The following is a 12,299-nucleotide window of genomic DNA, read 5'->3' as shown; positions in this document are numbered from 1 at the left end:
GTTTATTTTATTTAACTCATCATTGAGAAGGTGCCCCCGTGGACACAGGAGCGCAAATATTTGCTTGAGTCTCTGCTTTCAGTTCTTTCAGGTCTATACTTAGAAGTGGGATTTCCAGGTCAAATGGTAATTCTATACTTAGCTTTCTGAGGAATCACCAAACTGTTTTCCACAGTGGCTGCACGATTTTACATTCTCACCCATAATGAATGAGTATTCCTATTTCTCTACATCCTCTCCAACCCTTGTTATGTTAAATGTAGCCATTCTAGTGGGTGTGAAACTGAGGTTTTGATTGACATTTCCCTAATGTTCATGATGTTGAGCGTCTTTTCCACATGCTCATTGGTCATTTGTATATCTTCTTTGGAAAAATGTCTATTCAGTCTTCTGCCCATTTTTTAACTGTATTGTTTGTCTTTTTGTGGTTGAATTGTAGGATTTCTTAATATCATCTGGATATTAAACCCTTACTGGATATGCAGTTCCCAAATATTTTCTCCCATTCTGTAGGTTGTCTTTTCACTTTCATGATCAAGTCCTTCATGCACAAAAGTTTTAATTTTGATGAACTTTCATTTATCTGTTTTCTGTTGTTGCTTCTACTTTTGGTGTTAAGTCTAAGAAACGATTGCCTAGTGCAAAGTCCTGAAGATGCTTCCCCAAGTTTCATCTAGGAGTGTTATAGTTTTAGTTCTTGTATTTAAGTCTTTCATCCATTTTGAGTTGATTTATAATTATGGTGTGAGGTAGGGGTCCATCTTCATTCTTTTTTTTGGGGGGAGAGTGCATGGTCCAGGAATCGAACCTGGGTCTCCCACATGGAAGGCAGGTATTCTAAACCACTAAACTACCCATGCACCCTCCACCTTCATTCTTTTATGTGTGGATATCCAGTTTACCCCAGCACCATTTGTTGAGAGGCTGTTTTTCCCCATTGAGTGGATTTGTACCCTGACCAGAATCAATTGGCTATGGATATGAGGGTTTGGGGTGGGTAAGCCAGAAATGAGTGTCTTTGTCTAATCTTTCAGGCTGCCCGCCTCCTCCCACCACGGAGTGGCACTGACATACAGGCACCCCAATGTGTTCATAGGGGGTACTCTGCTCCCTTTGGAATAGGGTCAGGAAACCACATGAGCACAGGCTAGTTCCACACTGCCATGGGGGGGGGGGGCATCAGTGGGAGAGGGTTCAGCCAGGGTACTGCAAGGTTCGTCTACAATTTCCTAAATTGGGTTTTCTTGATTCAACACTCACCTAGTTATTACAACATTGTACTTGTTTTCTGGAGTTTTGAGGAATATGGCTATGCTAGTTATTACATTGTACCTGTTTTCTGGAGTTTTGAAGAATATGGCTACGCCAGTTTTGCTGGTTATTCAAAGACTATATGGAGGAGCAAAACTCTGTGACATCCTATCCTTCCTTCTTGGTCAACTGGAAGTTTCTATCATTCTCCTTTGATCAGTGAAATATTTACATGAATCTGAGTGAGGTCATCAGTTATTTGTTTTCAAAGTTATACAGAGGAGGTATATTTACTAAATCATATGCAGTGCCCGTAGGAAAGCTTTCTATCAAAAATAAAAGATTTTTTTTAAATAAATGGAAGGGCAATACTCTTGAATTATCCTTTCTGTGTTTAAAAGTGTAATCAAAAAATAAAATAAACCTGCGTTTATTATTATTTTTCATCCTTTTAAAATTGAAAGAGTTTGGATAGAGATTCCTTTATAAAATGGCAAAGACAAGGATAACCCAATTAAATCTAAAATGGGCACCATTTAATTTACTCTTCTACTATCTTTATCTTTGGTAAGCTAAAATTAAATAAAATACAATTTCCTTTTCATTTTATTGCAAAGTATTAAATACCATTTGATATATTTTATTTCTGAACTCTATGCTAAATCAAAATGCATACATTTTTAGTTGTTACCTATTATTATATTTTTCTACCTTTCTTGGTAATGAAAGCTACCTTTCTTTTTCTCATGAAAATTAGATGAAAGGAAAATTTTCCTTCAAAAATTCCTACCACATCTGCTGTTATTAGCACACTTCTTAATTTCTAGTATAAACCTGTCAGTCTTGTACACACACATTATTTATATAAAAATTAACTCTAAAAATTGAAACCTAAACTTACTTTTTTCGGGGGGTGCACGGTTCGGGAATCGAACTTGGGTCTCCCGCATGAAAGGCGAGCATTCTACCACTGAACCACCCATGCACCCTAGACTTACTTTTTTTTTATCTGGGCAGGCACTGGGAATCGAACCTGGGTCTCCAGCATGGCAGGTGGGAATTCTGCCTGCTGAGCCACTGTGGACCGCCCTAAACTTACTTTTAAGAAATGCTAAGCATAATGCTTTTTAAGCAATTCAGAGTGCTATTTCAAAGGTATTGTGCATCTGTCTTTAATATTACAGATTAAAATATCATTATAATTATATACCCTATAGATTTGAAAATGGTATAAATCAAAGGGTATATATGATTATAGATCTTGATCTCTTATAAACTTTTGATCTAAAACAGAGAACAGAGATCTAGGGATAGTACTCAACACCCCTCTCACAGCATTTACAATGATAGATTAAAATGTGAAGTAGGAAGAATTTAATAAATACAGAAATAAGAGAAGGAATGAGTAAGCATGAACTAATATTCATGGTTATCTGTAGTGAGAATTAGTGAGTTCAAAAGGGATACAAATTTGGATAAGTGTTTTGGAATTCATCCTTTATTTCTACTTGGGCAAGACCAAGGAAGATGAAAGAGAGAGGATTTGCAGAGGTGTGCTGGTTTTAAATGATGTATGTACCCTAGAAAAGCCGTTTTAATCCTAATCCCATTTTGTTAAAGCAGCTGTTTCTTCTAATCCTTATTCAGTATTGTATGTTTGAAACTGTAATTAGATCATCTCCCTGGAGGTGTGATTTAATCAAGAGTGGTTATTAAGCTAGATTAGGTAGAGGTGTGTCTCCACTCATTTGGGTGGGTCTTGATTAGTTTATGAAGTCCTATAAAAGAGGAAACATTTTGGAGAATGAGATATTCAAAGAGAACAGAGCAGAACGACATAGCCACAAGAAGCAGAGTCCACCAGCCAGCGACCTTTGGAGATGAAGAAGGAAAATGCCTCCTGGGGAGCGTCATGAAACAGGAAGCCAGGAGAAGAAGCAGCAGATGATGCCGAGTTCAGCATGTGCCCTTCCAGATGAGAGAGGAACTCTGACCATGTTCACCATGTACCTTTCCAGACGAGAGAGAAACTCTGACTGTTTTTGCCATGTGCCCTTCCACTTGAGAAAGAAACCCTGAACTTCATCGGCCTTCTTGAACCAAGGTATCTTTCCATGGATACCTTTGATTGGACATTTCTATAGATTTGTTTTGATTGAACATTTTCTTGGCCTTAGAACTGTAAACTAGCAACTTATTAAATTTCCCTTTTTAAAAGCCATTCTGATTCTGGTATATTGCATTCCTGCAGCTAGCAAACTTAAACAAGAGGTCTCTGAAGTGTCTTTGGCAAAGAAAAAGAGACATTCAGAGGCTTTCAGCTGAAGTTAAGGTATAAAAAGAATGAGGATCAGATTTCTGTTTAGAAGATTCAAATTAGTATGGCTTAGAAATCAAACAAGATGATTCTAATACATAAATTTGAGACATTAGAGTTTCTAAAAATAATAATACTTAAAAGCCCATATTGTGTGACACTTCAATTTTTTTAAAAAAAGTACTGAAGACAGCTGTTTGGTATCTTATAGAAGAAACCATTCCTTTCGCCAACTTTTGAGGGTGTTTCTGCAATGCAGATAAAGCACAAAGTAGCAACAATTTTCTTCTGTGGGGCTATGACTGCAGGAAAACAGATAAACTGGTCAGTCAGATAAGTAAGTAACACAGACTTCTTGAAATGATAGTTTTGTTGCTGTTGTGCTACCTTGAATATTAAATGATGTAATGGATATGAAAGCATTACGTAAACCAGAAAGCACCATACAAACATTGTGAGTTGCAATCACTTTAATTGTTAGTAGGAAAAACCTTTTTCACATTTTCTTATTTAACCTGCTTCTTTTCCATGTGCGTATTTTCAGATAATCACAAGGACTGTTCTGGTGTATCCCTACACCTCACACGTTTGCCGTAAGTACTTCCAGTTCTCCTAGATGATTGAAAACTTAAGAAGTTGCGAAGTGGGAAAGTCACTGTATTAGTTATGTACTGCTGTTTAACAAACTGCCCTAAATATAGTGACTTACACACTTAGGAGCTCACATTTTCCTGTGTGTCAGAAATCTGGTCGCAGCTTAGCTGCGCTCTCGAGGTGTCAGCCCAGCTGCAGCCATCTCAAGGCTTAACCAGGGAAGAGCCACTTCCAAGACCACTCGTGGTGTCAGGACTCAGTTCCTCCCTAGCTGTTGGCCAGAGACCTCCCTGGGTTCCTTGGCATGTGAGCTCCTGTCTGAACAACTTGCATGACAGCTGCCCTGCGAGCAAACGAGAAAGCAGAAGGGCATGTAAGAGGGAAGCCAGTCTTTCTGAGCCTGCCTCACCTCCGAGGCGACATGCACTTACTTTCATCATAACCAATTCTTTTAGAAATAAAGTCCGCTAGGTCCAGCCGTACTCAGTGGAAGAGAATGAGGCAAGAGCATGTACCTGGAGCTATGGATCTTCAGAGGCTGCCTTCTGCATTCACCCTGCCATAAAATGTGTATTTATCTACTTGCCCAAGAAAATAAGTGATTTTTAAGGAGAAAACATATATATATATATATATATATTCTGCTTCATTTCCCATATTATTTCATTTAAATTTTCACAAGAATCACATTTTACAGACCAATGTATTGAAGTATATCTTATTTTTACAGGACAATAATTTTGAGTTTTTCAGATACTTGAGAAAAATATTCCTTTTTTTCTGCAGACAGCCTTTAATTGCTGGCATGTACCTTATGATGTCTGTTGACACTGTTATACCAGCAGGGGAGAAAGGTGAGTAAAGATCTTTAGTACTTAATATTATTTCATAATCTAATTTATAGGAAGAAATGTAATATATATATATATTTTGAAATACCAGTATTTTTGAGTACAGAAAAATGAACCAATTCTTTATTATCCTTTGATTTAAATAGAGTTTTGTATTACTCCAAGCCATGTGGTTATTGCTTTTTAATTATTTTAGTGAAATGCTAGGAATAAAGGCCCATGGGTCAGTGATGGGATATACAAAAAATGTCTTGAGCATTCTACAAATCAGTCATCCTTTCCCTAGATGCAAAAGACAAACTATGACATACAGTAGCATAAACCACTGCACAGAACACCAGGTTGAAAATCAAGAGATTAGCCAATGCAACAGTGACTCATTCTTTGAACTTATTCGGTAAATGGAGATAATAATAGATGATTCTCCTAAATTTGCAAAAAGCTGTGAGAATAAGAATGATATAGTTTATCAGTATCTTAGGTTCCCCTAAAGAAAGTGCCTTATTAGAAAGTATTCATTTTTTTTTATTGGGAATTTTTTAAAGTTAATGTCATGTAAGTAATTTATGATCTCTTCATCACAATTTACTTAGTATTAAAGAAATATTTGTTGGATAGCTGCTGTATGTTACACTGTAAGTAAAGTATATGAAATGGTTCCTTCTCTTATCGGATCGTTATCAGTCTAATGATCATTCTTGTGAACTGTCCATCTAATGCTCTATGTTTACATTCAATTTCTGAAAATCCCTTTGTTCCAAAAATAAAAACCAATTTTTAAGCTTTTTCAGCTGAATACGTTAAAAGATAAAGATAATAAGTTAAGCCTATGATGTCACTGACAGGGTATTTTGATTTGACTGTAGTCATTTTGTTTATGAATGAAATAAATATTTGAAGACCAGGAATTCTTAGTTCATCTTTGCTGAGTGGCTGGCACATGAGTGCTTCATGTCTGCTGAGTATATGACTGAGTGTGTGTTTCCTTAGTAAGAAAATCCTATGCCCAGCATTGTATGAATATCCTGTATTTACTTTTAGACAAGAATAATGCCATTTTCCAGTTGAGTAGTGACTTTTTCTGTGCTTTCGTTTCTAACAGTGGTGAATGCTGACATATCATGTCATTATAAAATGTATCCAATGCATGTCTTTGCCTATAGAGTGCACACCCACCATTTAGGTAAGAACTTTGATTACGCATTAAATTATTAAAATTTACCATTGTGCTTGCTAATGTTGTAAATGTAAAATGTAAAGTGTGTCCAGGCTTAAATCTATTTCTATGAAGGGATTTTGTGCCATACCTTTTCTATGCTATTTCATAATACTGTTTTCATCAAAATACTCAGTGTTTTGGGTTCTGAAGACGTTCAGATTTATTTTAGAATGGGAAAATATATATAAGTCTTTTATACTTCTGATACCTTATTATATTATCTGATTACAATTTGTGCTTATTACAGGTCAGGTAGTAAGTGGATACAGAGTAAGAAATGAACAGTGGACACTGATTGGACGCCAAAGCCCCCAGCTGCCTCAGGTATGTAAAAAACTAATTTATTTTAAGAGAAAAAATATTAATTGGCAGGTTGTAACCCTTAAAAACTCTAATCGAACCCTTTTCAATTTCTCTCGAGACAAAATATCTCTGAATGTACTTTTACTGTTTATCTGAAACCTCTGTTTTTACAACTTTCAATTTGGTGCTATCATTATTGATTATCTCATTATTTCTAAGCATGCTGTTGCAGTTTTTCCTAACCCATAATTTAGTCAAAGATAGTGTCTTGGAGCGCTTTTTCTGTAACTATATTTATTCTGAATTGTATGGAAAGCGTTTGTTGTGCTGTCACTTATTTAGATCAAGTTAGTATTCTTACTATAAAATAGAATTAAATAATTAAAGGGATACACTGTGTGTGTGTGTGTGTGTGTGTGTGTGCATGCACGTGTGTGTGTGTGTCTTCATCCTCTCTACCCTGAGTGCTCCAGGACTTATGTTGTTAAAGCGTGTGGTTCTGGGATTTTGTTGGGAACTTCATTGAATCGTTGTGCTTCTCTTCTTGGCAGGCTTTTTACCCTGTGGAGCACCCAGTGGATGTAAGTTTTGGTGATATATTGGCAGCGAGATGTGTATTCACTGGTGAGGGAAGAACAGAAGCCACACGCATTGGGTATGATTCCACTATTTAAAGAGGTTTTGCAAGGCAAGGCATGAGTATAGGTGATGGGTAACTTAGTAAATAAACTGCACTTTTTTTTCTTGACATTGACAATGACAAAAAATGGTAGGATTGTATCATTTTAGTATTGACTGACTTGGAAAAATCCCTGAACATGTGCTCATTTGCCGTTTCCTTTCTTTCTTTCTGCTTGTTCAAGACCTTCAACATCATACCTCTACATATTAGAGCTACCACAAGGGTGCATATATCTACATCTATATCTATATCTATATCTATATCTATATATATATATTTTTTTTTTTACATGGGCAGACACCGGGAAACGAACCCAGATCCCCAGCATGGCAGGTGAGAACTCTGCCACTGAGCCACCATTGCCTGCCCTATCATTCATTTTAATAAAGAAAAATATAAGGGTGCGAGGGAAGTTCAGTGGTAGAATTCTCACCTGTCATGTGGGAGACCTGGGTTCTATTCCAGGTCCATACATTCCCCCCAAAAAGCAAACAAGCAAGCAAAAACAAACAAAAAAGACAAGCAATAAAAAAAAAATTCAACATATGGTACTACAATAATGGGATAGTCATGTGGAAAAATAATGAAATGTGACCCCATCATACAGCATACAAGAAAAAAAAAGAAAAATGTAATGATAATGAAAAAGTATTCTCAAATGTCTTTTTTCCTTATGTTCTCCTTTTGCTGGTGCCTGTTAAAAATACTCAGAGGTTTGCGAGATCTTTTTTTCATTCTGTGAAAATTTCTTTGTATTCAATCTTTTCTGGTTGTTTAGTCTACCAGCTGAGAATAATACTATATAGCACTTTTCCAAAAGGGAATATCAGGACTTTTAAATTTCCAAAATACTGGGTTGAGTTGAAATAAGTGTATTTTATAACCCTAAGAAAACTTTTCAAAGCATTGTGAACTCTTTCAGAAGAGGCTTATCTAAATTATAAAGGGAAAATAAAGTCTCTTATCATGCTTTTTGTTTGGAAAGAATCAAAGAACCTCCCTTTCATTTTCATTTCACATTATAAAATATTTACTGATGCCCCTGGAAGCTAGAATTTTAAACCCTTTATCTCCTAACCAAAAAGAAGTTACAGAAAGTAGGCATCTGAAAATATATATATTACATATACTGGAAATGATACTTGTGGTAACAGCACTAATTGTTGTTTTTAAAAAAAGCACCTTTGATATGGTAGAATGGGGTTTTTTATATCACCATAAAATATTTTTATATCTAGGCTAAAGGTAGAACAAATAGAAAAAATGATCAGTTTGTATTAAACAACATTGCTTTCAGTAATTTTGGGAAAGCAATAAAATTACTGAGTTACAGGAAATATAGAAATAATCAGGTATGAAGGAAAAAGTCTGACAATTCACTTCTTGATAAATGTTAGGTGCATGAAGTGACATGATTCAGAGACTTTTGATCGGCTCATTTCTATTTTTTTTTTTTGCATGGGCAGGCATCGGGAATCAAGCTCTCAGGTCTCCGGCATGGCAGCCAAGAACTCTGCCTGCTGAGCCACCGTGGCCTGCCCCTCTTTTCTATTTTAGGTTAGAGTGAAGACATAGGAACTTTACTTAAATGCAGTCAATTATTTTTATTTATCTTTGGAAAACAGGCAAAATTAAAAAAAAAAAAAAACTTTTAACGCACTACATGTGTCAGTTCACAAGTTTACGTGTGGAATAAGTATAATTTTAGGCCTGGAGGTCTCTTTACAATTTGGGAGAACTCTTAACTTAGGCTGAATTCTATCCTTTATGCTTTCTCTGTGAGACAGTTTCAACCACAGAAATGAATGCCTGTTAAAGTGCCAGAATGAGAGGCCAAAGTGATCTCCAGAGGCCTCTTTCTGTTTCATGAGTCCAGAATAATTCTAGCCTTTTTAAAAATGTGCGTTTTGCTCCAAAATAATATCCTAAAATGACTACACTAATCTATCCTTTTGCAAATCTCATGTGGGCAAAAGGAAATGGCATTTTGTAAAACAAATGAAATGGAAAGAAATAATAGAAAATTAAGTTAATGGGTGAGTCCATATTCTGAATGTTTAATTTATACGTCAGAAGCGATTTTTTCCATTGGACTGATAAACTAAGACAAGTTTGAATAATTTAAAATATGAATAATATTCCTCAGAATAATGCATACACTATTCTGTAGTACTTAATGTGTTTTACAGTTTTAGAAAAGTTCAAAGCAACAATGCATCTCTGCTTAATAAAATAATGGACACCATCACTGAGAATGTGAGCAATGAAAGCAAGTATTTTATAATGTCTCTTAAATTAAATGATATCTTGTAACTCTCTCCTCCTCCCCCTCCTCCCCCCCTCCCCCTCCTCCCCCCCCTCCCCCTCCTCCCCCTCCTCCCCCATAGACAAACATGCAGTCCCACTGGGCACTGGACAGAGCCGTGAGCCTGAAGCTGACTTACTTACTGATCAGCTTGTCCAGTAGGTGTCCCCTCAATGCGCTGGGAGAACTGTCACCTTCCAGTTTTAAACCTTTGAACTACAATCACATGGCAAGTAGGGTTTGCAGGGAAATCATGTTAATCGTGATCAAGGAAGATGTTCAGTTGAGTGTTTCTTCCACCTACACCAAGCTCAACCCTGAACTAAACTGAAAATCCTAGGACTGGAAAAAACATTGCTTGGGTAAAATAATCATGGTTAACTAAGAAAAAAACATCTGAAAAAATTAAGACTGATTTTCCCATACCAGGCAGGGATTCCTCTCACAATGTAACCCATGAAAAATATGTGAATTTAAGACTAGAAATATGAATACATATGAATAATGGTAAAAGTTTAAATCCAGATATTGTATTTCTTTTTAGATTGTAAATATGAATTATATGTCTTAGACAAAGTACACTCATGTAAATACTGACAACAAAATACAAAAAATTTATGAAGAAGCAATATTTTGTGTTCTACTGCATTTCATATTTTACATTGAACATAACACTTTTCTAAATTCATTTTAAATGTTTAGTCAAGTTCAAAACAAAAAAATAGAATTTAATGAAGTCAGCCAATTAAGTGAACTTACTCATCTAATTAGCCTAAATGTTTATGTGCTAATTTAAAAAATTCTTTTGAATAGGTACATAACATTTACCCATTTGGTCAATTTCATAGGCCATGCTTTTATTTGGAATGAATCATTTAATGTACATATGAGAATTTATAAAAAAAAAATTCATAAATACCGGCCACAGCACTTTAATCAGCACTTTAAAGTATGTCATATGCAAAGATAATATTATATAATCAATAATAATTCCTTAATGAATAAGTTTAGAAGCATAGAATCTCTTAAGAAATAATTTGAAAGTTTTGTAAGATAACTTCTTTAAAATTTCCTTATTTCTTTCCAAAATTATTATCACCCATCCTTGATTATTTCCAAGCCTAGCATCTGTTGAAAGTAACGGGGCAGGAGGTGAGAGTGGAAATCCTCAAGGCAATGGAGTATGGCTATCACAATGTGCAATGATAATTGGATACTTCAAAAGATATATTTTAGAATATTTAATGCTCTTAAATCTCTATTATGATCTTTGTGACAAAAAATAATATATTTTATAACTATTTTTCAAAAGTGTCACTGATAAATCAAATACTTAGAGTTGACCTGATTCATTATTTAGCAGTGTGTATTAGCATATAAGTTACGCTATAATGAGGAGTAAGCACTTGTTAAGCTGGATTATTCATTTTATTCTTCATTTTTGAAGAATTTAATTCATTCTGTTCTTCATGTCAATATTTATTGAGAGCTTACTCTTTTCTGGCTCACCGCATTTTGTCAGATTGAAAAGCACCTATATATAAGAGACTTGTCAGATAAGCACTTTATTATGTAAGAGAATGAAAAAAATGCACTACTGCCATTTGGAACGTAGATGCAGCAGTCGTGCCTTAGAGAATCCCTTAGAGATAGGAAACGTCTAAAGGGCCGTCCAGTGGAGACAGGGCAAACTAGTGAACACAGCTTCTCTCCTTCCTTTTTCGCTCACATGGCTTGGTGCCATTAGCAGAGTTAAATTGCACATGTTGATCTCTAGGCAAAACAAGCGTAGGTGCGCAGAATCCTCACTTAAGAATACAGAAAGCTGTTTGCAGTATATTGAGATTTGTTTTTTAATTCAGCAAAAGTAAAATGAAAATGAAAACTTGTGAAATAAAATAGACACACTGTCATACTAAGAATGATTTGAGACCTAACATTTTGGGGGTAGGATAGTTTCTCTGTCAAAAAGAAGCTCGGAGTTAACTTGACTGCAAGTACAACTAACAAATGGAAAAAAATGAATGAATTGTGACTTTTTTCTTCAGCCCTTTTAATGAAATTTTCCTCATGATAGCAAAAATTCTTAACGTATTTTACCTCAATTTTGTATTGTACAATTAGAGTCCTGAATGAACAATATATATTGGTGAGCTAATTAGGATGTCTCACAAAGTCATATAGGTTAAGATATAAACATATATATGTGTATATAAAATTAATATACAAAGAATAATTGAATTACTGAATTGTGTGTGTATATGTGTTAATGTGTTTGTGTATACGTGCATATAAAATTTTACTCAAAAACTAGCTCAATACATGACAAGATAATTCACTTTATAGTGAAGTAACTTGTAGCATGGGCTTGATATTTTCATTTTCTCAAGTTCACTAATTAAACCGACAAAGTCCAATCATATGTTAACAAGGATAAAGAGTCATATTATTTAGAAAGTTATTGATTTCCCGTTATTTGCTATAATTAACTGTACATTTTTCAAACATACAACCCTGTACCTTGCTACACTATTTCTGAGATAGATAGCTGCTACCTTTGTCCCAAGATTTAGTATAAAAATTATCAGAAATAAAAGAAAAAAAGAATTAAAAAGAAGCCAATGAAATTGTTTATCAGATTTCAGAAATTTATTCCTCCTTCTTATTTAACATTGTCCACCATCCCTGTGTACAGTTTCCTTTTCTTTTAACTGTCACCTGTCACTCACTGTATTGATCATGATAGCAAGGAATTTTATCCAGTATAGTAAATTCTT

The 12,299-nt window shown here is 35.0% G+C and overlaps 1 protein-coding gene across 16 annotated transcripts in view; it reads left to right on the top strand.

Annotated features, from left to right (window-relative positions):
• PAM (peptidylglycine alpha-amidating monooxygenase) overlaps positions 1 to 12,299 on the top strand; it is a 169,309-nt gene that overhangs the window by 93,172 nt on the left and 63,838 nt on the right. For all 16 annotated transcript variants that reach the window (XM_077139065.1, XM_077139064.1, XM_077139063.1 and 13 more), the window contains exons 7-11: positions 4,113 to 4,161; positions 4,949 to 5,016; positions 6,116 to 6,196; positions 6,480 to 6,556; positions 7,087 to 7,190. In XM_077139065.1, the coding sequence (XP_076995180.1) occupies positions 4,113 to 4,161; positions 4,949 to 5,016; positions 6,116 to 6,196; positions 6,480 to 6,556; positions 7,087 to 7,190 (379 nt within the window). The remainder of the gene's footprint in view (positions 1 to 4,112; positions 4,162 to 4,948; positions 5,017 to 6,115; positions 6,197 to 6,479; positions 6,557 to 7,086; positions 7,191 to 12,299) is intronic.

This window comes from Tamandua tetradactyla, chromosome 21 (genome assembly GCF_023851605.1).
Source record: "Tamandua tetradactyla isolate mTamTet1 chromosome 21, mTamTet1.pri, whole genome shotgun sequence".
In the NCBI taxonomy this organism is placed as follows: Eukaryota; Metazoa; Chordata; class Mammalia; order Pilosa; family Myrmecophagidae; genus Tamandua; species Tamandua tetradactyla.
The sequence above is the reverse complement of the archived record's forward strand: the minus strand, read 5'-3'. Positions and strand labels throughout refer to the sequence as shown.